Source organism: Plasmodium vivax, chromosome 8 (assembly GCF_000002415.2).
Source record: "Plasmodium vivax chromosome 8, whole genome shotgun sequence".
Lineage (NCBI taxonomy): Eukaryota > Apicomplexa > Aconoidasida > Haemosporida > Plasmodiidae > Plasmodium > Plasmodium vivax.
This window is the reverse complement of record NC_009913.1, coordinates 963,112-990,900: the sequence shown is the minus strand read 5'-3', so window position 1 is coordinate 990,900 and position 27,789 is coordinate 963,112. Positions and strand designations below refer to the sequence as shown.

At 50.4% G+C, this 27,789-nt stretch overlaps 4 protein-coding genes across 4 annotated transcripts, besides 10 other annotated features; 2 read left to right on the top strand and 2 right to left on the bottom strand.

Annotated features, from left to right (window-relative positions):
* Positions 1-1,860: 1,860 nt before the first annotated feature.
* On the top strand, positions 1,861-16,349 carry PVX_095305 (hypothetical protein, conserved; the record flags this gene model as incomplete). Its single annotated transcript, XM_001614477.1, has 1 exon — positions 1,861-16,349. Exon 1 carries the CDS (start codon positions 2,322-2,324, stop codon positions 16,347-16,349), a length of 14,028 nt encoding a protein of 4,675 aa, XP_001614527.1. The 5' UTR covers positions 1,861-2,321.
* Positions 5,115-5,182: a microsatellite.
* Positions 8,894-8,916: a microsatellite.
* Positions 11,270-11,305: a microsatellite.
* Positions 13,044-13,063: a microsatellite.
* Positions 13,992-14,119: a microsatellite.
* Positions 15,444-15,470: a microsatellite.
* Positions 16,350-16,395: 46 nt separating the features above from the next.
* Positions 16,396-16,421: a microsatellite.
* Positions 16,422-16,514: 93 nt separating this feature from the next.
* Positions 16,515-16,557: a microsatellite.
* A 224-nt stretch (positions 16,558-16,781) lies between these two features.
* Positions 16,782-19,517, bottom strand: PVX_095300 (RNA-metabolising metallo-beta-lactamase domain containing protein; the record flags this gene model as incomplete). The annotated part of the gene is made up of 1 exon (XM_001614476.1): positions 16,782-19,517. The coding sequence occupies one exon, from the start codon at positions 19,515-19,517 to the stop codon at positions 16,782-16,784; it is 2,736 nt and encodes a 911-aa protein (XP_001614526.1).
* Positions 19,518-23,127: 3,610 nt separating this feature from the next.
* PVX_095295 (triosephophate isomerase, putative) lies at positions 23,128-24,929 on the top strand (the record flags this gene model as incomplete). The annotated part of the gene is made up of 4 exons (XM_001614475.1): positions 23,128-23,961; positions 24,155-24,275; positions 24,542-24,636; positions 24,810-24,929. The coding sequence occupies 4 exons, from the start codon at positions 23,128-23,130 to the stop codon at positions 24,927-24,929; spliced, it is 1,170 nt and encodes a 389-aa protein (XP_001614525.1).
* Positions 23,267-23,309: a microsatellite.
* Positions 24,930-24,980: 51 nt separating the features above from the next.
* Positions 24,981-27,017, bottom strand: PVX_095290 (hypothetical protein, conserved; the record flags this gene model as incomplete). Its single annotated transcript, XM_001614474.1, has 3 exons — positions 24,981-26,545; positions 26,634-26,696; positions 26,945-27,017. The coding sequence occupies 3 exons, from the start codon at positions 27,015-27,017 to the stop codon at positions 25,404-25,406; spliced, it is 1,278 nt and encodes a 425-aa protein (XP_001614524.1). The 3' UTR covers positions 24,981-25,403.
* Positions 25,228-25,251: a microsatellite.
* Positions 27,018-27,789: the final 772 nt, after the last annotated feature.

Here is a 27,789-nt window from a genome sequence, read left to right as displayed (position 1 = left end):
GCGAACAAACGGGAGAGATAGTCACTTCGCCAAAAAGGGGGCATGCATCCGTGTGGTTCGTTTGTCACCCAGGGAAAAGGCAGTGATACCACTTATGCTTCGCTAAAGGTTTGGAGACTCTCCTTGGAAGAGACCTGTCCGTAATTAAAAGGAAAAAGGAGTAAGAGGAGAACTTCCAATCGGTAGGCCAATACATGCAGCGTTTTTCGCAAAACTATGCACATGGAAACGCCTTCACTCAGTGGCAGGGGGGGAGAAACATGCCTCACTTGTTCGTATGAACAAAACGGTGAAAGGAAAATTATGCCATCTGATTTGTTTAAAAGGGAAAGATAAACTCATGTGGACGGACAGAAATGTAGATCCTTTTAGGTGATACTTACGTATGTGTATTCTTGCGGGCACGTAGAGGTATTTTTTTTTTTTTTTTTTTTTTTTTCCTATCTGCCTTGAACGGATGGGCCACTAACCCGTATGAAATGACGAGACAAATGGGGATACGTCCTCTTCTTACCCTTTTAAATTGAGATAACGAAAAAGAAGAACGCAGGAAATGAGTCACTTAATTTAAATGGCGTTATTCCCATTTCTGTAAACCTCTTTTGTCGTGCAAAAAACGGCTTGCAATTATTTTGTCTGGACGCAAGCTGACGCTATGTTAACCCTTTTCTCGCATGCCCAAGTAAGGCGAGAAAAAAAAAAAAAAAAAATGACCGGTTTCGCCTCCCCATAAGTAATGCCATCGACACACCTATGATTGCCAATTCGACGGGGTTATAAACGCGCAGGATTGCTTTATTTTCTCCGGAAAAAAATGCTGCAAAGGTGTGTTCCTCATTTAAGCGATGCTGCTTTAAATGTTTTTTTTATTAACGCGTTAATGTGCAGAGAGAAAGAGCCGCTGTGACGTTGGCCGATCTTTTACCCCCCTATGCATTGCACAGGTGGCAGTCAGTCCCATGCCAACTGTGGCATCCCGAAGAGAGGGGGGGAATACGCACGTGTGTGTAGACATGCTGCGCACATACGTGTGGATGCTTCGCAAAGTTGAGGTTACCGTTTCGCAGGGACGCTACCATTCGTCACCCATCCTCTGACGCGTTTGTTCGCCTGTTCGTCCGCTCATTTTTTCGCCTGCTTCTTTGGGAACACACAACCGCGGCAAACTTCGCGTGACCATCCGCACATTTCGCCGGGCTGCCCCCAATTTGATGACAAATTGTCGGCGCAATTTTGGCCCTCCAGTTTTCAACAGGGTTTCTTTGGGGCCTCCGCAAAAATGGCACTGTTATTTTTTTTTTTTCCACAAAGGGGGGGAAGAGAAACACTTTGTAAATCGCCCGCAAAGCGGCATCACAGCGGCATCGCAGCGGCAGCACAGCATAGCAGCACACCGTTGGCCAACTCCCGCGCACACCTCGCCTACATGCTGCGCGAAGCAAAACATACGCACGTGGACCATCGATAGCTCAGTGCCGTACCCACCCCAGTGGACCAATTGAATTGACACCTTTTAATTGCGCCATGTGGACGTGAGGCAAATTTTGTAAAAATTGGTGAAGGAATGGCGGCCCATTTGTCTGCACTGCATGGCGCGGAAAATTGCGGCGAAGCATGCGGCGAAGCATGCGGTGAAAAGTGCGGTGAAAAATGCTGCGAAAAATGCTGCGAAATATGCCGCGAAATATGCCGCGAAATATGCTGCTAAAATTGCTGCAAATTTTTTTGCGTCATTTGGCCGGATTTGTTCGCGAACCAACGCGCACACCCCCGTATGCGAAATTATGTACACACTGCTGCCGCGTCGATCCTGGGCGGAAAAACCACTCAAGCGTCTTGTTCCTTTTTTTTTTTTCTTTTCCCCCAGTTGGGGTTGAATTCCGCAGTCAACACTGCGCGCTATGAGCGACTTCCGCCCAGTCCTTTCGCGAAGGGTCTACACAGCATTCTCAAGCGTTCGAGGGGGGTAGCGACGTTCCCACACGGTTACAAATCACTTGCAAAGCGTTGCGCATTTTTTCCCCGCCACCCCACAGCGCGAATGCACAAACGTGTTGAGCAGTGTGAATACAGAATGGTATCCCTCACCTGTGCTCCATTTTAGTTTTTGTTTTTTTTTTTTCCTTCCGCCGTTGCTTTGTTTGATAGCTGTAGTAAAGGTAAAGTTGGGATTCCCCCTAGAGGCGCGTCTACATGTGCAAACCTTTGCGGCAGCCCCTAAACGGTTAATATACTGGGGAATCTTCCCTTTCGCGATTGAAGCAAGCCATTCCTTTTGATGCTTCGCCTCACCGCCGCATTAGTTCCTCCCCCCCGACACGATGAAAAAACGGGCGAGCATCACAAACTTGGAGCTGGAGGAAATCGTTTTCATTCTGCTGAACTGTCTAGACGAAGAAAAAAAAAAAAACCGAGAAATTATTAACACGCTTAAGGTATACCTCTTGTACCACAAGGGACAAATCCTCAACTACGTGTTTTCCTTTTTGCAAATTCAGAAGGTCAGTCACGAAAATCAAAAGTTGCTCCTCTGCTTGGTTCACGACTTCGTTCACTACTGCATTCATAATCGCTTTAGCAACACCGTTGATGAATACCTGGGCGAGGTGAAGAGGAATGAAGGGGAAAAGGAGGAAAGGGCAGACACTCAAAAGGGGGGCTCTCAAAGGGGGGGCCCTCAAAAGGGAGACACTCAAAAGGGAGACACTCAAAAGGGAGACACTCAAAAGGGGGGAACTCCAAAGGGGGGGACGCACAGATTTAAGGACCTACACATCTTTGAGAACATTTTAAGGTACTCCTTCTTTGATGGCGATGAGCACTGCTTTCTATTTCAGGATCTCCCTGAGGGGGTATTTCTTCCAGACGCAGTTCCACTGCAGGGTGACGCGGCTGAGGGGGGAGCTCTCCAGCAAGCAGACAGCGGCACCGCTTTCTCCCCACGGGGGAGCCTGCACTTTGCAACTGATGGGAACCCCAGGGAGAGAAGCATGAGAAGCATGAAAAGAAGAGGAAGAGGAAGCATCTTCCATCAGGATAAAATCGCAAAACTCCTCTGCCTCAAAAAGGAGGAATACAAAACAGCGATGATAAGCGAAAGGGAGGCCGCCAAAAAGTCAAACCAGTGCACATCTCCGCATGTGGCTGCCTCCGCCCCACTGGGGGGCATCCCCCCACAGAATGCCAAAGAAACCTCCGAAATAAATAACATCATCAGAAATATAATTGACTTTCTGCTGAACGAAATTTTGTTCATTAAGAGGGACGACGAGCGACACGGGATCATGACCAAGCTGCTGATTCTGTGCGTCGTGAGGGAAGACGCCTATTTGAAGAAGAAGCTCGTGGAGAAGCTGAACGGGTGTCTGCGCGTGGGGGGCGCCGCCCTCCCCGTGGGGGACTCCCCCGAGGGGGGGGGAAAACCGACCATCGAAAAAGGGGGCAGCGAAAAAGTGAGCGGTGAAAAAGTGGGCAACGACAAAGTGAGCAGCGAAAACGTGCGTGGTGACAACCCCAAGCTGCGCGCCTACCTGGAGCTCTACATCGACCTCCTCACGCAGGTGCCGCACCTCACCAAAAGCGTCCTCAACGAATTCTTCAGCGCGGTCCTTTCCCTGGGCCAGAGCACCACACATGCAGATCTGACGCACAAAGTCATGACCCAAATATTCCAAGACATTCAGTTCCCCTCAGTTCTCTACACCATCATTAGAATGAACACGAAATATAAGAGGAAGAATTTTATCATCCCCAATAAGCACCACACCAACGTCTTCATTGAAAATGATATAATTCATTTGTCTCTGGAAAACACGAGCGAGGACACCTGCACAACGTATACCAGGGAGTCATCCCTAAATTCCAACGTCCTGGGGAGGAGTAACACCCCGGGGAAGAGCAACACACCGGGGATTTTCAATAACAGCGGTAGACAGGCCAACCTGCGCAGACCCACGGAGGGGGAAAGGAATGGTAAAGGCACCTCATATAAGGACCCCTCCTCTGAACACACATCGAGGGATGCATCCCCATGTGAAGTCTTCTATGACGCGCATAATGGAGAAGTGGAGCCAGATGGGTGGGATACCCCCCCTGGGGGGGAATGCTCCCAGGGGAGAGGCAGTGACGGCGGGGCGCAGTCCAACTGGGGTCCCTCAAAAGGAAAGAACAACCTGGTGAAGGCCTTCCAGAGAGAAGCTAAACCGAGCGAGCATGCCGCCGAACCCTTTCGAAACGAATCGGAAGGGTCCGAAAAGTACTACACGGTTAAGAATTGGAGGGAGGGGGCGGTCTGCCAGGTGCCAGAGGGGAGTGGCGGCAGCCCAAAAGAAAAGGGCGATCTCCCGCGTGGTAAGGGAATTCTCTCCCCCGTTGCCTCTCCCCACGCTGCAGCCCAACTCCCCCTTGAGAAGGAACGAAGAAAGGCGGAAGAAACCACAGCCGTGTGCTCAAAAATGCTGGCCCTATACCTGAGCATGCTTCCCACCCTGAAGCGAAGCAGCGAAAATTATAGAAAGCTCCTCTACATCATATCGAAGCTGGTCCTCTACGTAAACAACGACGAATTGACGAAGAAGGTGATCGAAGAGTGCATCCACTATTTCCTCGTCTTCTTCCACGCAACGGTTAACAACGCTTCCGTTAGTGAAATCTCGGGGGGATATAACAAAGACTTACAGGTGCACATAAACTACAGCAGTGTGAGGGGGTTGCCACAGTACAGTGTAATTAATAGCTTCCGAAGTATTCTTCAAAAATGCCTGACGAAGATACACCTCATCGTAGGGTTCGCTAGCCACACCCTGAAGGTGGCCTATGCCATTCTCCTCACCATGATTAATCAAAACTACACGATGAGCAATGCTAAGGGGATTGCAAACTACATAACGTCCAATGTGTATGTCTCCACTTTTGTGGAAGTTATGGAGCTATTTAACATTTTCATAACTTGTGCTTACACAAGCAATTTGGTGCTCAGCTTCATCAGGGAGAAGGTCAAATCGAGTGTGAAGGTGGAAGTTATAGTCTCACTCACTCTGTTGAGGCAGTACCTTTTGCTCATATCTGGGGATATAGGCAGTGGTAATAACATGGTGCATCTGTCCAATCAAAACATGAAGACAAAGGGGGGTCCCTACAAGAAGTGCTTCAAACGGTTAAGCAGCTTTATTACAGACGCCAATAGGACCAACACCAGCAACGTCGAACTCGTCATCCAGATGGTGGCAAATTTATCCGATCGGTTTTGCAACGATTTGAGCATCATTTATATGCTTTTAGAGATTAACTTGCTTTTGTCCTACCACCAGCATTTTGATTCCTCCTCGTTCAACCCGAATGTCATTCTGGGGCTGCTCCCCAGGGTCAGCAGCCCCCTCTGCGATTTGTACATGGGGGGGGAGGCCGAACAGAGTGGGAAAGGCGAACAGAGTGGAAAGAGTAGAAAGAGTGGGAAAGGCAAGCAGAGTGGAAAGAGTGGAAAAGGGGAGGCGCTCCCCCCTAGTGGAGAACCCCCCCTTGAGGGCCACCACCCGGGGGAGCGCATAAACCCCATGGGGCACCACGGACAGGAAATCAAAACGTGGCTGCTCATCCCAAGCAAACACGTAATCAAAATAATGCACTTTCTAATTAACACCCTGCTGAGCGAAGAATCAAAATTTAAAAAGCAAAATAAAAAATACGGGTATGAAGTTGACGACAGTGGCACCATCATAGACGCAAACAACAACGCCAATGAGGTTTTGCAAAACGGATTTCACCACAACAGGATGTTCTTTGACGTACACTGGAACTACTTCATTTTCATGGACCCTTCCGTTCCTTACGTAAAGAAGCTAATCGCGCTAGCGTTTGAGAAGCACCTTTGTTTCTACTCCCCTAGGGTGCTCTACCCCCTGCTGTTCGAGCTACTGGTGGATGTAAAAAGGAGCTTCAAAATTGTGGCAACCATTTTGAAGGCACTAAACATCATGTGCATTCTTCTGCACAACCACATGGTGAAGAAGCACTTGAGACTTCACTCCAGACTGCATTACAATTACTTGGTGCTGCCAAACATAAGCAATGTCATTTCGGTGCTGTTTATGTACTGCACCCACTCCGACATTGTTGTTTCCTTCCTCAGCCTGCAGCTCATTTCTATTTTGAGGAGCTTCACTCAAGGGAAGAGCATCGCCTCTGTGCAGAGCTTCACCTACTTTGAGTTGCTCCTCAGTTTGGTGAGACTGAGCAGTCAAGCTGTGGCTCGCAAGGGGGACAGGGCCGCCGCTCCTCTCGCGGGGGGTAGTCTATACAGCAGGAGGATTCTCAAACGTATAATTGCACTCTCCGGGGGGGGGAAAAAAAAGCCACAAAAACACACTGCTGCTGTGAAGCGCGCGAGATACTACCGCTCTCTAGTTAAAGGGTGCTACCGGGAGATAGCCCGGGGGATTAGCAAGAGGGTGTTGGACGTCTCTCTGAATGTCAGCCGCGGGGCGTGCCGCAAAGGTTGGCGCAGGAAAGTCCGCGCCATCGCCAGGCACTACTTTAGCGTGGATTTGGGGGGGGCCTCCAATGAGAGGCACGCCAGTGAGAAGCACGCCAATGAGACCCCCCTTGGTGCCATCCCCCCCATGGTGAGCGCCCCGTGCAGCCTGGACGTAGGAACTCTCGTGGGCGCGAACCCCCCCGGCGAGGGAGAGGCGAGCACGTGCCACGCCGCCACGGAGTCCCTGAGCAGCCGCTTCACCCGAATTCTCCACCTGATGCAGACCTTCTTCAGCGGCTACGTCAAAGTGGAGATAGGCAGGATATACAACTACCACAGTTACGTAACTACCTTCTTTTACTCTCTGGTGGAGTTAGTTCGGCTCCTCAAAAGTAGCCAAGAATTTGAGAGCACTCTCCTCTACCTAAGTGTCATCAACCTACTGTGTGTAATAATAAAGCAGTTCAGTGGGAAGTACGCCAACAAGATGATTACCATTTTTTTTAAGCTCAACGAAGAGGTCCCAGTCAACGAGGAGGAAAATTTATTCCTAACGCTTTACATGAATTTCTCTACCATATATAGGAGCCACTTTTTCATTTTATATAAAGAGAAATGTACCACCCCATACATGAGGAACTGCATTGAGTGCATTCAGTTAATGAGAGCCGACTGCTTGTCCTTTAAGAAGAGCACCGAGAACCAACTCGATTTTAACAACTTCATGTTGCTGTCTAATAAGTACAGCACCGACATGTCTAGGGAGAAAAATGTCAGCCGTTTTGTGCACTACCTGAATGAGTACCAGGCTGTTTACAGAGCAAGGTTGCTCCAGTTGGGGATATGCTCCGAAGGGGGGGGAGGCCCCCACCACAAAGGGGAAAAGAAACACATGGATGTGAAGAGGATCCCCCCCACAGGAGAGAACTTCCATGATGGTGCTATGCAAAACAAAGTAGTACATGAAACTACCCTACAGGTGAACCACCAAGATGATTTAAAAAAACGCCTTTATCAAAGTAACGAAGTGGTGAGGAAATCCTACCAACTGCTGGAAGACAAGCTAGGATCTTACATCCTCCAAAACGACATCAGCTTCTCCATAAGCAAACAGTTTCACCAGGATGTGACTTCCCACTACATAGAGAGCATACTCCACAAGAACAACCTCTTCCGTGTCCTCTTCCTACTAAACAGCATATACCACTCAGATGTAGCCAACAGGAAAAGTAGCGCCTTTTCAATTTTTGGGAAATCAACAAACGTTATTAACGCAGAGAATATAAGAAGTACGCTCATACTGACGATGGGGAAGTGCCTGAGGAAGGTTCCCTCCTCAAAGGTTAGAGACCTACACGTGATTCGAGACGTCTACATGAACGAAAAATTATTTGCCATTTATGTTAAACATGTGTATGTGCCTCTAGCTAGGTATAGCACCTCTTTGGGCAATGCAATCCACGGGAGGGACGACTCCCCCTTGACTGAGGAACATATCGTGAGGGAGGTCCTCTCCAACAGGCAGAGGTACGTGGACGAGCGCTACAAGGAAGAGATAAAAATGAACGCGCTCGTCCGGAGGGACATCCTCTCTGGGGTCGAAAAGAGGGACAGCGGGGAGTCTTCCCAGTGTGGACCGCCTCCCATGAGTGCGAAGGTGAACGTGAACGCGAGCGTGAGCGCGAGCGTCAATTCTGCTAGCTTAGCCAACGCCGCTAACCCCGCTAACCTGTGGAAGCGCCTGCCGAGCGAAAAAATCAACCTGCTGGTCTTCCAGCTGCTGGTCGACCCAATCATCTGCTCCCTCTACGAGGAAAAGGAGGCGACTCTCCAGGCGAGCCTGCTCCGGGCGCTGAAAATGGTATCCAAGAAGCTAAAGTGCATCAGGGCACCCGGTGGGGAGGCAGCACATAGGCATAGGATGAAGTGGGATCACTACGCTAACCGGGTGCGCGGAAATTTGGAAGCTACTACTACTCCCCAGCCATATGTAGTCACCAACACGTTAGACAGGCCAACCAGATGGTGCTCCACCCAAGATGTGTGTGACCATTATATGAAAGAAAATGTGAAGGACGTCCCGTTTTACTCCTGCCTGTGCATATACAAATATATAGTGATTCACTCAGCTCTGTATTACGTTGCCAACTTTGACGAGCAGCCGCTCCCCATCAGCAGCATGACCTTCACCGGGGTGGGCCTTTATGCCTTGTACTTTAAACAGGAGAGGAGAATAATTACAAGTAAAAGCGAGCACCAACTTAGGGAGGATTTAAAGGCAAGCGGATCAAACGGATCAAACGGATCAAACGAATCGAAGAAGAAAAACCAATTTGAGGAGCTGCACCTGCAGAAAGAACAACACATCATTGGCAAAATTGACATGTGGGGGAGAATGATCGAATGGGAGTACAGAACAATAGATGCACCATCAGAGAGGGTAATTTACAACGACTATTTTTCGGACTTGGTGAAGGAAAGGGGTTCAAAAAATGACTCCACACAGGGAGGGGCAAGCCCAGGGCACTCTCCCCCCAGTGAGCCTCACCTAGACATACCGAGTGACACCTACGCAAATTTGAAGAACGCACTGAAGAGCATACACTACTGCCTTTTCGTGGAAGAACCCATGCAGTTCCACTCAGCACTCATCATCGTGGATGTCTTAACAAGATTGCTCCTTAAAATTGTGCTAAACGAGAGGAAGCAGATGTATTGCAAGTGGCACGATAGTGCAGATGTGGTAGGGCAGGGTCCAAATATGGCGGGGCAGAATGCAGACGAATCGCTGACGAACGAAGGCGTGGCCGCGAAAAACGGAGCTAGCAACTTGGATACTGCTCATGTGCGGAGTGACCAGCCCGAGGAAAAGCAAAAAAATAAAAGTGCCAACATTTCAAAGGGAAAAAGAACCATTCCAAAGGGGAACGTGACGAAAGAGAAAAAACTTCCACAAGGGGTGAACCACACGAATGGGAAAATGCGGAATAACGAGCTCACCGGAGGGACGCCAAATGGGGAGGAACAGACGGAGCATCACGGTGGTGCCACTTCCTCACATGTTGCTCATCAGAGGGGTGGAGATGGAAGGGCTAAATGGGACGGAAGGAGAAAGAGTCAACGCGGCGCGGATGAAGACACGGGTAGTAAGGGCATCCTACCGGACGAACATTTCCCCGGGGTGGCGGAGCAAAAAAAAAAAAAAAAATCCTCAAAGAGGATCGAAAGGGGACACACTGAAGGGCACACAGATGATCCCCTCCGAGCGAACCGACGGGAGAACAAACTGCTTCACTCGAACAGCAAACCGTTCCGCTACCTAAGGAAGTACGAAGGTGCTGCCTTGTCCTGCCTGAACCTCATCTCGTCCATCATCGTCAAAGCCGCCCTACGTATGGATTCCTTCCCCCTGCAGTTTAAGATAATTAAGTACCTACACGACACCTGCGTGGCGACAAACATTGCAGAAGTTAAATTCGTATCCTTCCGGATTTTATCTCAGATAGTTATTAGTGCTGCCAGGGTGGGGACCCCCAACGGAGGGTGTAGGATGGGGCCTCTCGATGGAGCTCCTCCCGCGGAGGATACTCAAACGGGTCACCTGAAAGTGTGTAGGCTAAGTGAAAAAAAGCACCACCATGGGGGCGAAATTGACGGAGACAGGTCCAAAGGAAAGAGACATGAAGACGAAGCAACCCATGGAGGAGGGAGAGCAAATCGAAACGACCACGAGGGGAAGAACCTCTCATCATGCAACTCCTCAAATTTTGAAAAATATTTCAATTTGATTTTTTCCCCCGGTGGGAACATATCTTATGGGAATTTTTTCGACGCGAATGATGAGCACGGGGGGATGCCAAACCGAAATGAGGGGAGCCACGAGAGCGGTGGGGGAGATAGCGGTCGGTGCAGTAGCCATCGGGGCGGGCCAGACGGACAGAACGACTCAAGCGAACACTACCTTGACAGCGTCAGCAACGCAGAGGGTAACGTGATAAAAGAAACAGCAATTGAAGGGGCAGGCGGAAATCACCTGCACAGGGGAGAGACAACCCTGCGTGGTGAAAGCGGTGGGGCAGGAAAATTAAATGGCCATGTGGGTAGCGACAAAGGGTCCAACTCCAGCATTATGTATGACCCCTCTGATAGTGACAGTCCTCCAGGGGGAGCGGCCGACCATGTCCCACACATGGATGAAGGGGGCTCCCTCCAAGAGCAGAGCAGTGGAGAGAAGAACGAAGCGAAAAACGAAGCGAAGAGCGACGTGAAGAGCGAAGCGAAGGGCGAACGCAATTACCTGTGCGAGTGCATAGGGCTGCTCATCCCGTACGTTAAAGACCCCGAAAGGGTCATCAGCTACTTGAGCGTGTGCTCCGTCTGTGCGCTGCTGGGGAAGTTACAAAGGGGCAGAATGCTGTCTAACTGGCACTTCGTTCACTTTTTTTTCAATCGAATAGAAGTCATTTTGGATGGCCTCTCCAGCCCGGTGACGAATCGGGTGAGAGGGAGAAGGGCGAAGAGGAAAGCGGAAAGGGAAAGGGCTACCTGGAAGGGGAAACTCGATGGACAAATTGGCAACACCTGGAAGGGGAAATTCGATGGACAAACTGGCAACACCCTGGAAGAGGACCCCCCCAACCAACCGAACAGCGGCGCCGCAAATTGCGATGAGCACCCGACGGAAGAAACGTTCAGAGATGAGGGAGAGGGGATAAACGAGAAGACGTGCTGCAGCGATGGGGGTGGCAGCGATGGGGGCGGTAGCGTTAGGGAAGATGAAGTAGGGGAAATCGCCTATGATGAGGCAAAAGTTACGAAAGAGGGTCTAAACGGTCTCCCTCGCTGCGAACGTGGCCATCGCCGCGAACCTCGCCATCGTAGGCTTGCCCCCCCGCGGATTAGTTACCAAAATGTCAGGAGCAACATGCGCACTGTAGAGAGGCATAACCACTTTCTCGTCAAGGTGGGAACCAGGATAAGGGAAATCAACTCGGGAACCTACCAGACCCGTTTTATTAAAAGACTGGGCCAGCTCACGAACAACACAAGGAAAGAAACCAACGTGTATAAAGCGATGAGTGATGCGATTAGCGAGGTGCTTTCCAACGAGGAGAAGATGTCCTATGTTAACTGCCTCATCAGTTGCATTCATAATAAGAACAGGCAGGTGGCGATTAGCGGGCTCAACCTGCTCATGTACCACACGTGGGCCGAACAAATGAGCCATCAAGACATTGACGTAATCATGAGTAGGGTGCTTAATGAGGTGCACTACTACACGAAGGTGAACGTTTTGAGCGGGTCCGGGGAGAGCCCCCCGAGTGGGTCCTTCAGCAAGGCGGCGCCCCCCCGGGGCACGGACGAGCCGAACAGCACGCTGGAGGCGTACCGCATCATGTGCAGGGCGCGGCAGGACATTGAGGGTCCACCTAAGGGCATAAGTATAAACCGATGTGATATCCGAAGTGATAACCGAAGGGATAATCAACGTGACAACCCGCGTGACAACCTGCGTGACAAACCAGTTAGGGGGCCTAACGTCCTGGAGAGGGCCCTGCGCACCATCCTAGTGCTGTGCAGGAAACACCCCTACGTAGTGGTGAATAAGCTGTGCACCCTGCAGTCAAAGTACAGCTATGAGCATGTGTATTTTATCTTCATGATTTGCAACAACGAGAGGCTGCTTCATAAGACGATGGATTATTTGTTTTACCTAATGAACAGCCTTGACACGCTTAAGCTGACGAAGAACTTGAGCAACATCCTTTCGTTGGTCTTCCACTTCCTAAAGTTTCGAAATGGCTATATAAGGGACTACACCAGGAGGTACTTCGTCGAGTTGTTCGTAATTATGTTTTTTGTTCTCGGGGTGAAGCAGCTGGGCCATATGAGTGGCGTCCTGGCGGGAGCTGCTAAGGGGAGAGCGGTGGTGGCAGAGAAGGTGTTCCCCCCAAGTGGGTTACTCGGCGGGCAGCACTACGCGGAAGGGGGAGAGCAAGTGAAAGAGCAAGCGAAATGTGAAGCCAAATCGCAACGGGGCGAAGCGGACAAGACAGAAGAGGCGATTGGGGTTGGCTCCCCAGAACTGCCGGAGCAGGCACATGAGGTTGACCAGAAAGAGGATCCAATCGCGCGGGTTGCGGAGAAGTTCCAGGAAAGGAGGGGACTTCCGGGAAGAAGCAACACGAAAGGAGCACCAACACACAGTAGTAGCTACACGAAAGGGTCACCCACGCAGAGTAGAAACAATGCGGAAGGAAACAGCCGGGACGGCGCCCCCCTCCACACAGACAGCGACGACAACTTCGCAAAAGTGGTCAACGGGTCCCCATTTTTCCTTAGAAGGAACAGCATCCTCCGAAGTAGAGACGTGAAGAAGGTCTCCAGAGGAGAGTTCAGCAAGAAAATTTACCAAAACTACACCTGCAGCATAAGCGTGAATAACACGCTCAACTGTGTGAGGATCATAAAGGAGCTGCTGAAGCTGAATGGGAGGAAGAGGATCCTAAGGCGAATTGAGGAAGGCAGGGTGGAGAAGCTACTGTACTACAAGCACTCCTTCGAAAACGGGCTCATCGAGTTGGTGCGCATTGTTTTGAGCAGCCTGGGGGGGAGCGCCACCAGGGGGAGCGGCAGCAGGGGAAGCGGTGCTAGGGGAAGTACTATTAGGGAGTGTCTCCCCCGGGGAAGTGGCACTAGGGAGATCTTCACCCGGGGGAGCGCCCCCCGCTGCGAGCGCGGGCACTGCCGGAAGGTGTTCGGCTTCCTGGAGATCTTCCTCAAAAGTAGGAACATCAATTACGTCATCATCTCGCTAGTCACCCTCTCGCAGCTCCTCCTGTGCATGCGCATAGAGCCAGAAAATGTGAGACTAGTAGAACCCATAATTAAGGTCCTTTACCAGGTCAACTGTACACACAAAAACGACGTGGTGACCAAGTACCTGCATCTGTGTTTCACCAACCTGTTTATCATTTTTAAGGCTATCAGGGAGTACCAGTTAGAAACGGGTTCAGAACCCGTTCCGGTGCTAATCAAAGAGGAATACACCATAAACGTTCTTAACTCTCTTTTTGTATGCCTAGACAGTAGTGACCGAAACATTGTTAAGGTGACGTTGAAGGCTTTCAAGGAGGCATGCAAGTACGCTCGGGAACAGTGGCCCTCTCCGCTTTGCGCTTCCTACGTCAACATGTTAACCACCCCCTCAGTTGTTCTTCCGTACTTGAATAGCAGTGAGGCGGCGGAGAAGATACTCATGTGCGGGATCCTGCGCGAGGTTTTTAGGACCCTCCGTTGGGAGAGGCAGCACAAGGGGGGGCTTGCTCCTCCCACCCAAACAGACACCCTGCCGAAGAAGCACCTGTACGAAATAGCCACCTACCTGATGATCCACCTGGTGGACAAGAGGAAAAACGTCTCGGCCAACGTGTGGAAGGCTTTGAAGGAGTTCCTCAGGTGGAAGTTCTCTCACCATGTGAATAGCACGTTGTTATTTTTTGACCGCAAGTTGTTCCTCCCCAGTGGGGTAGAAGTGGGTAGGTACGAAGTGGTCAGATCCCAAGTGTGTAGGTCCTCCGTGGGCATGTCTCAAGTGGACAGGGCCAGGCGCATCACCATACAGAGGGAGTACTTCAAAGGGGCGGGTGCAGAGGATGGGGAACAGGTGGCAACGGAGGGGGCGGACTACGACTACTTCGCGAAGGGGCTCGCTTGGGATGAGAAAAGCGGCTCCGTGGGAGAAATAAACGGCGGTATGGTAAGCTGTGTGCCTGCCGATACCCCTACAGGTGGCCACACTAACGGTGTAGAGAAAGCGCATCAGCAGAAGGTGGCCCCTCATGGGAGGAACACCACTGGGGAGACGCGCAAAAAGGGGAAGAAAAAGAAGAGGAACAGGAACAGAAGACACTCAACCAACAGTGCCGCGAACAAATCGGACGAAGAGAGCGACGTGAGCCAAGCGTACAGCTCCCCTGAGGTGAAGAAGGAAAGGATCAACACGCACTATTACAAACTCCTTGTGGAGATCTGCATCCCCCTTATTATATGCATCGACACGAAGGTGTCTCTGAAGAGGGACCTATTCGCCGAGCTGAATGGCTACTTGTACGGAGCTGACGTGGACCCTAATGAAGAAGATAGGGACAGCTTGCTGAGCGTAAAAAAGGAGAGCGACCGACTGCAACAAATATTCTTTACAAATCTGCAGATGAACCTAAGCAGCATCAACAGCGTCTACAGAGCCTTCATCATCCTACTGAGCAGCAGAAGTTATTTGGGGCCAAACGTGTGGAACGCCAACATCCCAATTAACCAAGACATTGAGAGAATGATAAGTGAGTATGAGGTGAAAAGCACCAAGTCGAGGGCAGAGCATGTGCTGTTTGGGGACTTGAGCAACTACGTGCATGCGTGGAAGAGGAGAGAGAGAACAGACGGAGGGGGGAGAGCAGACATAGGGGGGAGAACAAACAGAGGAGAGGAAAAACAAAACAAAAGGAAAAAACAAAGGGAGGCTACCGGCGAAGATGCCATGCAGAAGAGTATCACCTCCGTTTGGACGGACTCCATATTGAGCACCCTCTCTGGGACCTTCAACTACTCCTACGATGGCGCCTTTTTCAACAGTCTTAGCGTTAGTGGCAGCGTAGAGAAGGAATATACCCACCGGGGGAAGGATTCAACAGAGGGGGATGCTATAAGGACCCCCCACAATTGCAGCCGAGCCGGTTGGTCGCATCAGGCGATTCGTATGATTAACACAAGTGGTAGTGCTCCCCCAAATGGGGATACCTCCAGTGAAGCGGAAAATGCAGACGTCTGTAAGGGGGAAGAACCAAAAGAGGGCCCTCCCCCCCAAGGTAGGGCTATCAGCACGCACAACCTACCCTCCCGCGAAGGTAAGAAGGACCATGCTGCGATCGGGCCAAGCGGAGAGCCACCTTCTGATGAACCACCTTCTGATGACGGGCAAGGGGAAGAGGTTAACAAAGTAGCGCCGCTGGAAGAGGGGCAGGGCACCCCCCTGCAGAGGGAGTTCCCCTCCCTGGAATATAAGAGGAGCCGCTCGTTCGACCCGGGGGAGAGGCTCTCTGATGAGAACTACGCGAATTTCGTTTCGAGCAGCGACGAGGGGGAAGCCGCCGGTAAGGAAGCCTCTGTGAAAGACGCCTATGTTAGGGACGCCCCTGTTGGGGACTCCCTCTTGAAAGACGTTACCCCCCCCGCCGAACTGCTCAACTACACGCCGGGCGACCGAAGCGCGAGCCAATTCGTGAGGCGAAAGTTTGCCAAAATACAGCTGCTCAACCAAAAGTACAGCTGCGTGGACAAATTCAAAACCGCGTTGAACTTAAAAATGGAGACCAGCCTCTTGCAGTGGATTGAAATGTTAAAGTTTCTGAAGGAAGACCCCCCTGAGTTCATTCTGCCGAGGGAAACCAAAGCTGCTCATCACCTGGCCGATTTTTTCGAGTCCGCTTTAATATGCACACTGTCGGTGGTCAAATTCGTTTCTCTCTCATTGGATTGTAAGAAGCTGCACAGGGTTACCTTGAAGAGGATGAGGAGGGAAGCTCAAGCGTTAGAGGTGGCACCAACAGTGAATGCAAAATTGAGTGCAAAAGTGGGCGGAGCAGGGGGGGGAGAAGAGGAACCCCACTCCCACCTGCAGCATCGTATGGAGGAGACCTACTTCATCCAGCTGCTGTCCATCTGCATGAAGCTGGAGGCCCTCTGCTCTTCCATTAGCAAGCAGCTCTGCGCCTTCTTGCAGGAGCAGCACGCGCCGGATCGGACACCGGATCGGGCAGCGGAGCACTTGCCCATCATTAGGGCCCTGGCCGCGCTCTCCATCTTGAAGCCCTCCCCCTAGCTCTGCGAGTATGCCTACGCTTACATATGACAACACGCGCATACTTCCATACGTACGTACTTCCATACACACATACTTCCATACATACGTTTGTGCGTCCATTTCCCCTTTTTTTGTTTCTCCCTTTTGGGGGGTGCTGCCCCTCAGTCGGTTTCTCCCCACCCCAAGGTGCACGAAATTCACTTTTAACGGCGCCTTCGCGGGCGATGAAATTTGCACTGTTGAGCGAAACGAAAGGGAAGAGAAAACGGAATAAACATAAAAAAAAAAAAAGACAAACTGCATCCCAAATGGGGCCAACCCAACTGCGCCTCGCAGCGGACAAACGGGCTAGCGAAGTATCATTCGGATGGGAAAGGAATATGGGCCGCTCGATTGTTCCTCCCCCCCGAATGCTTAAAGCCAACCGGTCAGATAGCCTAGACAAACTGCTTACCCCTCCCCTGCATGTACATTTCTTTCCCCTTCCAGCTGCAACGGTTCTGCTTTCCCCCCCGCGGCGTACTCCCTAATCGCGCTTATGAACTTATGGATGGCCGACTCAGGTGCGTCGTCCACGTAGGACCACTGAACAAGCAGGGAACTCCCCCCATCGTGAATGGCCCGAAGAGACAGAAAGGACAAGAGGAAAACATACCCATCACCCTCCTTCACATTTTTTATAATTACCCCTTCGCCCAAAAAACGGATGCTATTCCTATTCTTCGTGTCCAAAATTTCTTTGAAAAAGGAAATTGCAAAATTGTAAAATTTGTGGTAGCTTATGGTGATGCTTTCCCTAAAGCGCAGGTTGATTAGCGGCATGGTTACTTGGTCTTCACCCCTAGCGTAGTTGCGCGTGCCTCTGGGGGGGACTTGCCGACCCGTCTGCAGAGCGTCTTCGCAGGGAGTGGGAGCGGCAATGGGTGCACCCTTTGCGAGGTTAAGAGGCCGCCCTCCCTGCTGCGCTTCCTCCTCGTGGGGGTGAAAGAGACCTCCTTTTGCTGCTACACCTTTTTGCATTTCTACTTCTGACCCGCCTGGACTCCCCCCTGTAGGGTCCACCCAGTCGGTGGGCACCCCTGCGAGCTTTTTACTTGCCCGGTTGGGGGGGCTTCCCTGGGGGGAACTGCGCCCTTCCGCGTTTGGAGGCCATCGCAATGTTCCCTCTTTTCCCGCCTCTTCTCCTTCTTCCCCTTCCAATGGTGCTCCCCCCCCTGTTGACATCTCGCCGTACTTCCTTTTGCCTGGCTGGGCGGGGGGCACATTGCCACCATGTTCCGTGCCGCCCATACCGAAGAGCCTGTCCGAGCTGAAGGTCCTCCCCCCGCGGAGCAGCGTGACGGGGAAACACCTGGCCCGCACCCCGCGCACGAGCTCCCGCCTGGGGAGGAACAACAGGTAGGGCTTCTCACGAATGGTGAAGTAAACAACATAAGCCGCGAACGACACGGAGTGAGTGCCATCCCGTGCGGCCAATTTAGTGGCGTCACTGCGGTAGAGGCCACTTGCCTTGCTGCTAAGCAAAAGGGACCGTCTCTCCTTCTGCTCATTTAGTTTGCGAAGGATATCCGCGTAAAGCGTACCCTCCACGTAGACATGCTTCATATTACCCTTGGAAAAACTAAACTCGCAGTGTTGGCCCAAGGAAGGGCAAAGGGAGTTAATTAAATAATGGGAAGCTATATGCTTGGATAGCTTCTCCATTCCGTGTTTCTCCCCATGGACGAAGAGAACATTCTGAGGGAGCACATGTCTGATGAGCTGTTGTATCCCATTCGAATCAGCGTGTGCAGAAAAGGAAAGGTATATAATTCTGCAGGCAACATTCAAATAGGTGTTTCCATCAAATGAGATTTTCCTCTCTCCCATGATGAGCTTGTGACCCACAGTACCTTGAACGCAGTAACCTGGAAGTACAATTAAATTTTTACTACAGCCTGACCATGCTTTAAAAGCTTTTAAAGATAACCCCGTGTGGAGCATCCCCGGAGTGGCAAACAAAACCATGGGCCGATTTTCACCCAAGTAACTGTTTACAAATGGGGATATATTAGCAAAATCGAAGAGGTTCTTCTTATCTGTGGAGACGCAGCTGCTATTCACCCAGGAGGAGTATATTCTATAGTACTTATTTGCATTTTCTGTTAAGCCACATCCAAAATAGATTGGGTAATTTATTTTCATTTTCTTCCAGTAGGAATCTAACAGAATGGATAGCTCTTGTGCTCGTCCGATGGCAAACACGGGGATCAGGACCTTCCCTCCCTTATGCACACACTCGTGAACCAGGTTGCACAGATCCAATTCAGATGCCTTCCTCGTTGGCCTCACATACGTAGCGTACGTAGACTCAGAAATGAAGATCTCCGGGGTAAGCGAAGGGATTTTCGTGCTCCCAAGGTGCTTATCCGGAACGGTGTTATAATCACCCGTGTAAATTACGCTGAAGTTGTTTACCTCTATTTTGAATATGCAGGCACCTAACACATGGCCTGCGTAATACGGCGTGATGGACATGTTCCCCATTTGGAAGGTCTCATTTATTTGCAGCCCTACCACTTTGCCTATGCAGGAGTAGATTTGCTCTTCGCTAATATTCCACGGGTCCTTCTTCAAACTACTAATGTTATAATTTAGCAGTTCATCCGATTTTTCATTTAACAGTTTGATTTGCCTCTCGAAGTTTTGCTTCTCCCATTTTAAATCTGCCACTCGACATCCATCCAGCAATAAAATTGGGCTCAGGGCCTTCGTTGGATAACTCATAAGGATGGTCCCCCTATATTTTAATATTTCCGTGAAGAAGGGCAAGGCTCCTATGTGGTCCATATGGAAATGACTTATAATTACACAGTCGATCATTTCATTTATTCTCTTCAAATTGTTTATTAACTTTTCCTTTTCCGAGATGCTGCTATTCACTATGCTTATGTTCACCTCTGTGTTTAGGTGGTGCTCATAAATGTTCGCTTCGCCTTTCTCCTTCTCCCTCTCTTCTGCGTGGGCCTCGCTACTCACCAGGAGGTTGAAATTGGGGTACTTCCGTTCGTCTTTGTACCCCAGGTGCGAGCCACAGTCGAACATCACTCGCCGGTTCTCCAGCTCCACGATCACGCACGAGCGCCCCACCGTCTGCCCCGCCCCCAGCACGCGTATCACGATTTTCGTGCGGTTGTAGTGCTGCATGGGTGTTACCACAGGGGGGGCAGCGAGGGATAGAGGGATAGAAGCAGAGAGGCAGAAAAGCAGAACGGAAGAGGGTTACCAAATTTTGGGGGAGTGGCCTATTTGAGGGGCCCCCTCTTATGAAGCCTTTCTCCCCCTACACCAGCGGTAGCCACTTCACAGCGTACCGCCACACGCGTTTGTGGTTGCTTCTCCCATCAAGCGGGTTTATAATAGCCCCTTATACAGTGAAGCGCGCGCTGAAGGCCTCCCTTGGGGGGGAGGATTAACCCCGTTGGAGGAGGTACCCACAAGGGAAGCACAACTCTATGGGAGCCTTTGCGAAGGAGGGGCCTACCGCTGCAACCCACGGGAATAATCCCTTTTCGAAAAATTGCGGAAAAACACGGGCACTTCCAGCCAGGGGTGCCCCTGCCAAGGCGGAGAATGTTTCCCTTCCAAAGGAGAAGCAACCTCAAAAGGGTACAAAACGGAGGGGAAAAAAATATATTATCCTTACGGCTTCTTTTCACGCTTTGAAGTGCTCCCTATTTTTCGTAGCGCAGGGGGGCAATTTTTTAGGAGGGCCTCCCCTCCCGCGTGCAGGGAAGGAGTCCCACTAGGGGAACCGTTACAAAAAAAAAAATGAGCTATTCTGGGCTGCCATTTTTTTTTTTTTTTTTTTTTTTGGTCACCCTACCAGCAACGCGCAGTTGCTATGTTCCTTGCGAATATGCTCACTTCAATCGGTTCATCACCTCATTTTTGTGTCCCCCCATTTGAACGCAATTCCGTGGTGTATTCTCCTGGGGGGGTCACCCCGCGTTTGAGAAAAAAGGAAAAAAAAAAAAAAAATTCCGTGAAGACATCCCACACTGGGGAGAAGCAACACTGTTGGAAAGGTGGGTCCACGAGGATGCTCTCGCATTGATGGCTCTTCCCCCCGTTGGTTAATTTCACTTTGGGTGAGCATTTCCGGGGGACCACCCTCAACAGGTTATCCTTTTTTTCCCCCCTTGAAATATGCCCTGTGAAGCGCCTGTACACACGCACAGACGTGGCGGCCATCCGCGAAATTAAAAAAATGGCCATTTTGAAGAAGTGTGACTGCCAGCTTGTGGGGGGAGGAACCTCCACCTCAGAATGGAAAGAAAGGTGGGGAAGAGATAAGTAAAAACCAAATGTAACGTCCTTTTCATCTATTATTATTATTTTTTTTTTTTTTTAATGCTGTACATTCCGCACGAGCGAGCCCCCCAGTGTGCATATAACTTAAACGCGCCGTTACAGAGCTCCACACAGTCGCACACTGATTTCCTTTTTCGTGCTCCTCACCTTTTCCACCGCACAATGACATTCGCGAAAAAGTGAAAAGAGTCATTTTGCGCATCTCACAGGAAAGGCGAGGCTTTCTCCCCAGAGAAATCCTCACACCGTTGTTAAAGTGGTCACAATTATGTTAATCTTCGAGCAACAGTGTCAACCTCCGTGCTCTGCATGCATGTGTGTACATACACACGTGCACTTTCCTACGTATACACATTTGATGGGCAGGCAATGGAGCAGTGAGGTACCCCCTTCGGAGGAAAACAATTAAAGGGGTCCACCACAAAAGGGGTTGCACAGCAAAAAGTGAAGCACATTTGGGGGTTCCTCCCCCAAAGCGGCAATACAGGGTGGAGTACGGGAAGGGGCATACCTTCCAACCACCGCTGAACAGGCACCATCCAATCAGTAGGAACAAACAGGAAAGGAAAGAAGAGAAAGATCACCCATAAGAAGTGAAAGGTCACCACAAGGCATCTCCATTTTGCGAAGACCAATTCGTCAGCCGATACCACCGTGAGCGAATACCAATTTGAAGTCTTCACAAACTTGAAATAAAAAAATTAGACCCCCGGAAAAAAAAAAAAAAAAAGAATAAATATGCAAGTACAGACATATCGAAGCATGAACATGGCCCGTTTTGCGCCACCCCCACGATCAAGCGTAAGGACTGCGAGACGTTTAGCGGAGAGCTGGAGTTTTAAAAGGAGGGAAAAGGAGGTAGCTACCCTCCGGGGTATGTCCTCCCTTCGGTGATGCACGTACAGGTGTTTTTGCTACACCGTCATGCATTCTGCTCGTTCTTTTGAGCGAGGGGGTGTGCGTGATCCGCCAATTGAAGGCCATTTCTTTACTCTTCTGCTCACCACACGTAGTGTTCCCATTTGAAGGGTAAGCTCTGCCAAAACGTGGCCACTGCGAGGAGGACCCACTTTCAGTGGTGAATTATGATTCGTTATGCGGAGGGGTCTACAGTTGGGAGGCCGCTCACTGTACCCTCATTTTTCTCCCCCTATTAGTGCAGCGTAGAGGAAAAAATGGGCACCGTCGCGCGCAGCCCCCGTGTGTATGTGTGCGCATATGCCTGTGTTGCTTTGGCATCCCCGGAGGAGGGGGGTCCTACTAAGCTGGCCCAAGTCACGGCACGCCCCCTTCAAAAGGCCCATTTCGTGAGACGAGCAAGTGCACCAGTTGCGAAAAAAAACAGGCAAGAAAGACGAAGGTACTAATTTAGTGATGAGCGTCCAAATGGGATGTCCTGTTCCCCACCATTTGATCACTTTTAACTTCTTCACTTTGTCCTTTATTTTGCGTTAACTGGCGGAGTGAGCATGGGTTTGAAGTGCTGCATGTACCTCCCCCACTGGGCAGTGCTTGGGGAGGACCAACTCATAAAGGGGATTCACCCGGGTGAGGGAAGCGTCTATTTTGAAGCGCTTGGAGATCATTCATCTTGCCACCCACAATCCGCCAAATTATTTTTAATCAGTTCTACAGAGAAAGTGCAAATAACAAAGCATTGGCAGTGCTGCCGACCATATGGCAGTTCTTACATGCCTATAGAGCTGGGGGGGAGTATTCCCTTCGCGCCCATCCTGTTGACGCATCGATTTCACGTTCTCCACGATGCATTGTAAAAATAGGAGGAACTCCCTCGATGGGCACTCTTCCACTTCTGAATTTGCTGCCACGTTCGTTCGTTCGTTAGTACGTACGTTTTTTTTTTTTTCTTTTTTTTTTTTTTTTTTTTTTAATTTCGTTTCCACCTCCTAGCCGCCTCACCGGTGCGGGTCCAACAGCCCTGTTTTCCCTCTTATCCGTTTGGCGTGCACCTGGCGAGTGCGCTTCTCCCCATTTGGATCTTCCTCTGTTGGCTTATCCGTCGCGCAGCGGCAGGAGGGCGGCTAGCTCCCCCACTGTTTACTAAATTGCGAAGGTAGAAAAATGAGAATGGGACCCCCCGTTAGGCATTACGCCATGCAGATACGCACACCTTTACACGTACATAACGCGCACGTTGCGTGCTTCTTGGGAGGAACCTTCACTAGTTGACTGGTTCAGGGGGAAGATAAGCGGATCATCAGATGAGCGGATTATCAGATGAGCAGGCTTCTCCCCCCCATGCGGTTCGCTCCTGTTGTTTTTTCCCTCCCCCGTCCGCGTTTGCCATTCTTTCACCATCCCTCTGTGCTTCCCTCCTTTCACCATCCCTCTGTGCTTCCCCCCTTTCACCATCCCGCTGTGCTTCCCCCCTTTCACTATCCCGCTGTGCTTCCCCCCTTTCACCTTCGCGAGGGAACCTAACATGAGAAAGCGACTGCTGTGCGCGCTATGCATCTACTGGGTAGGCACAGAATGCTTGCGCTTTAGTGAGTGTCTGCCGGACGGTTCCTCCGTTGACCCCCTCAAAGCGAAGGAGGTGCGTTCCTTCTACCTCCGCGCAAGGCCCCTCCTAAAAGGAAGGAAGAGACGACGCAGCCAGAGGTCCAGTGCCTGCAGGATAAGCAATTTAGACTCTCCATATGAATACCCAAATAAGGTGGTGGAGATGTGCCCGCTTGTTGACAACCATGCGGGCGCCAGGGAGGGAGCGGTGACTCATTCGCAGGGCAGTTCGCAGTACATTTCGCAGGGCAACTCGCAGGGCAGCTCGCAGGGCAGCTCCCGGAGTGGCTACCCTAAAGGGAGGAAAATCATCATCGGGAACTGGAAGTGCCACCTCTCCAAGGCAGAAGCATACAGACTCATCGACGCTTTTACCAAAATAAAATACTCCAATAATGTGGACCTTGTTTTATCCCCTAACTTATTATTCATGCCGTATCTGCTGCAAAAAATTGAAGAGAATGACTCGAAGATCTTTGCCTGCTCTCAAGACGTCAGCCTGGCAAGCGGCCTGGGGGCCTTCACCGGAGAAACCACAGCCACTTTAATAAAGCACTTTGGAAATGAATATACCATAATTGGACACAGCGAGAGGCGCAGAGGGTTTTGCAGCAATGGGGAGACACTAGAACAGACAGCTCAGAAGGTTCACAACGCTGTGCAGAGCCAGCTGAAAGTTATCCTGTGCGTCGGGGATGATTATCAAAATGAGGACCGCCCATTCACGTCATCCAAGACGAGGACACTCCTTTCCGTAAGGCCATCACATGGAAAAGGGATGGGGGAAAAGGCAATATGAGTGAACCACCGGGCGTGAATCACCGCGTGCAGACCACCGCGCTTGGGTTACCTCTCCCCCCCCTTTACCCCTGTTGAGATGTGCCCCCCATTTGTGCGTGTTCGCTCACCCGCTTCTTCGCCTCACCGCTTCTCTTCTCCACGTGAAGCTCATCAAGCAGACAATTCCGAAGGAGCACATGCAAAGCATTGTCATAGCCCTGGAGCCCAGCTTCGCCGTCGGCACTGGGAAGCCCGTGTCGGCTGACTTTTTGAACACCTGCTACTGGGGTGAGTTAAAATGAGGGGAAGACCAAAAAGAGAGGGGAAAAAAAAAAAAAAAAAAAAGGATAAAGGAGGGGAGCCAACTGGGAACGGAGGAGAATTCATTTTAAGGAGACGTCTCAGCTGGTGTTTTTTTTTTTTTTGCTGCACCCCTTCGTAGGAGTGTCCTCGTGTGCACTTCCACTTACGTCTTCCACTTACGCCTTCCACTTACGCCTCCCACTTACGCCCATCCCTTATTGCTGCCCCTTTCTGGCCTCCCCCCCGCGCAGACATCAAGCGAAACCTAGCAGAAGAGGTGGACGCGCAAACAAGCGACGCGGTGAAAATCGTCTACGGTGGATCGGTGACCCGGCACAACATGGAGGTGAGTCTCCCCGTTTGTCCACCCGAACCATGCTACTATCCCCGTTTGAAGATCCGATTCGTGCTGCTATCCCCATTTGTCCACCCGAACCATGCTACTATCCCCGTTTGACCACCCCTCTTGTGCTGCCCATCCCATTTGTCCACCCCCCCTGTGCTGCTCTCCCCCCGCAGAACTACCTGGAAAAGACCCCCGTCGATGGGTTCCTCATAGGAAAGGGCTCACTGGACGAGACCTTCATGGACATCGTAAAGTACGTTGACCAAAGTTGCGTCAAACTCGGTTCGGTTTAGCGGCGGCCGCGTTAGACTCGGTCGGTTTCGCGGAGGCCACCAACATTAAGAGGAAAAACTTAAACTTAAATGGCAAAACGCATCAAGCTGTGACAAACGCGCGAGCGGTGAGACGTTCGTTCGGCCTCCTCGCTGCGGCGTGGGAGGAAAAACGAAGTGGCTGCGCGCCGATGGGGGACAAATCAAACAAATGGTGTAGAAGGGACAGAAAAAATGGCGAAAAAAAGGCAAAAAAAGGGCAAAAAAAGGGCAAAAAAAGGGCAAAAAAAAGGCGAAAAAAAGGCAAAAAAAAGGCAAAAAAAAGGCAAAAAAAGTGGTAACTTAAACTAAGCTACTCCAAACTACGCCACTCCAAACTACGCCACTCCAAACTACGCCACTCCAAACTACGCCACTCCAAACTACGCCACTCCAAACTACGCCACTCCAAATCACGCTACTCCAAATCACACCGCCCCAAATTCGCGGCAAACGTCACATCTTTATAATTTTAATTTTCTTCATCTTCTTCAAGCTCTTCTTCTGCTTCTTCTCCTCGTACTTCCGCTGCTGCTCGGCGGACATCTTTTCAACCCTCTCCTTCTCCTCTTGCAATTTCTGGGCCTTCTTCCGCTCCTGCAATTCCTTCAGTTGCTGCTTTTTCCTCAAGTCCTCCTTCTCCACAATGCTTCGCATCTTCCTCACGTGGTCCCTGACCTTTTCCGACAGCTCGATGCAGTAGCAAGCGTCGATCATGTAGATTGAAAAGCTCACCAGCGTGCGGAGGTCTTCGACATTTTTGGGGATGACAAAGTTGAGGAAGCAGAACTTGTGTTTCCCTCCCCTGTTTCCCTGTTGATCTTTCTGCTCACTCGGGTGCTTCTCCTCCTTCTCCCCACTGAGCCTGTCCTCCGAGTCAAACAGAGCAATGTCCGTGATGCACACGTAGTTTACATACCTATCGTAGGTGTTCAGAAAATTTAATATTTTTCCATTCAGGACTAACTCCATAATTTCATTGGAGTCCCCCTTAATTTCGTAGCTTCCCTTCAATTCCTTTTTCGCCATCATTTTTGTGTATTTGTTTAAATTGGGGAAGCGGCAATCGATGTACTTCTTCTGGTGCTTTTTAAATACACACAGAACCCCCTTATCTAGCTTATCAAAATGAATGGCTACACTCATGCTGTCGTTCTCTTTCACAAAATGGCTAAGCAGGTAATACCTCCAGAGACATTGCCTTTTGCATAAATTTAAATTAACGAAATAGTAATTGCAGTGCTTCCTACCTGTACAGTAAAACTCAAACTTGTCATATGACTTTTCAAATAAAAAAGATTTTTCATTTCCCAATTTGGCAAAATTTTGGAGGAAAATATCTTTGCATGATCTCAGCCAGTAGAGGGCGATCGTTCTGTTCGTCTTTCTGCCCACCACTCCGTTCGCGATGGTCACTACCAGTAGGCACAGGAAAATCCCTATTTTGAGGTACAGCAGGTTTTCGTTGTCGCCCGCCCAGGAGTGTATCAGCTGTTGGGCGTCGCTCTCGGCATCCGACTCGGCATCCGGCTCGGCCTCGCTCTCTGCCTCTGACGCGGCCTCTGTATCTAACCCTTTCTTTGCACCTTTCTCTGCACCTGCGGGGGGAGCGGTATGTAGAGTGGGTCAACCGTGCATGCAAAGTGTGGGCGTCACGCGGGACCGCCCAGTGAGCAATATATATACCTCCAGCACTTTTCATCCGGTCCTCCTCCGACTCGTCCACAATTACGATATCGTCGAAGTTGTCTACAGGTGGGTGGGGAAAAAAGAAAAAAAAAAAAAAAAAAAAGGAACAATTAATACGCATCGTCATGAAAAATGTGCATATTCAGGTGAACGCGGTAACCCTCATAAGGGAAACTCGATCGGAGGGGGGGACACCTATCAACAGGGAATCTTCCTCCACGTAGGGAAGTTTTACAAAGGCGCTCTCTACGTATGGAGAGACAAACTACTGCCCACGCGGGCGCCTCCCCTTCCCTGGGGATGCGTACCATTGTATGAACGGGTCAGGTAAAACGAGAGGTAAATAACGAGGAACAAAATGACTGTCCTGAATTTGCGCATTTGTATAATCGGTTTGGGAGGAAGGGCAAATAGAGGGGGGGGGGGTCTATCCAGTTGGCGTTTTAACCAGTTGGCTGCTTATCCAGTTGGAGGCTTATCCACTTGGCTGCCTTTCCTGGTACTGCCTCACTCTGCCAGTCGGTCACGTAACGAGGCGGTCACTCCTCGTTGCCGCCTTAAGGCATTTTTTTTTTCCTTATTAACTCCGCGGTTAATCTGTAGGGGGGTTGGCTGAGTCCGCTTCCTACTCGCTCTCCTGCCAGAGCTTCGATTTTCTGTTTTTGTCGACTGGTACAACGGGAATGCCTCGCTTCCGTTATGAGACCTTCCCCACGCCTTCGCTCTGCGCGAATGGAAGCGAAGAGAAAGAGAAGTAATACGATACAACGCTGTTTGTTGCTTCTTCTTTTTATTTCCGTTTCGCCTCAAATGGAGGAACCTATTTGGTCGGCTAACTCGCAGAAGCTTCGCTCGGTTTGAACTTTTCCCAGCGGTGATGTATTTTACATCCAAGGTTTTTCTTTTTTTCTATAACAACTCGGTGGTAGTTTTCCTCAAATGGTTGATTTTTTCTTTTTTTTTGTGGGTGGGGAAAGATAAGGCAAGATAACCAAACGGGTTTGTCACGACTTGTATACCATTGCAGCTTTTTTTTTTTTTTTTTTTTTTTTTTCCGGTTAATCTCGGCACGCACGCGTAACCGCGAAAAGGGGGCTGCATGCTGAGCATAACCAAATGTTCCGGCCCCCCCTTTTAATTATTTCCCTTTATT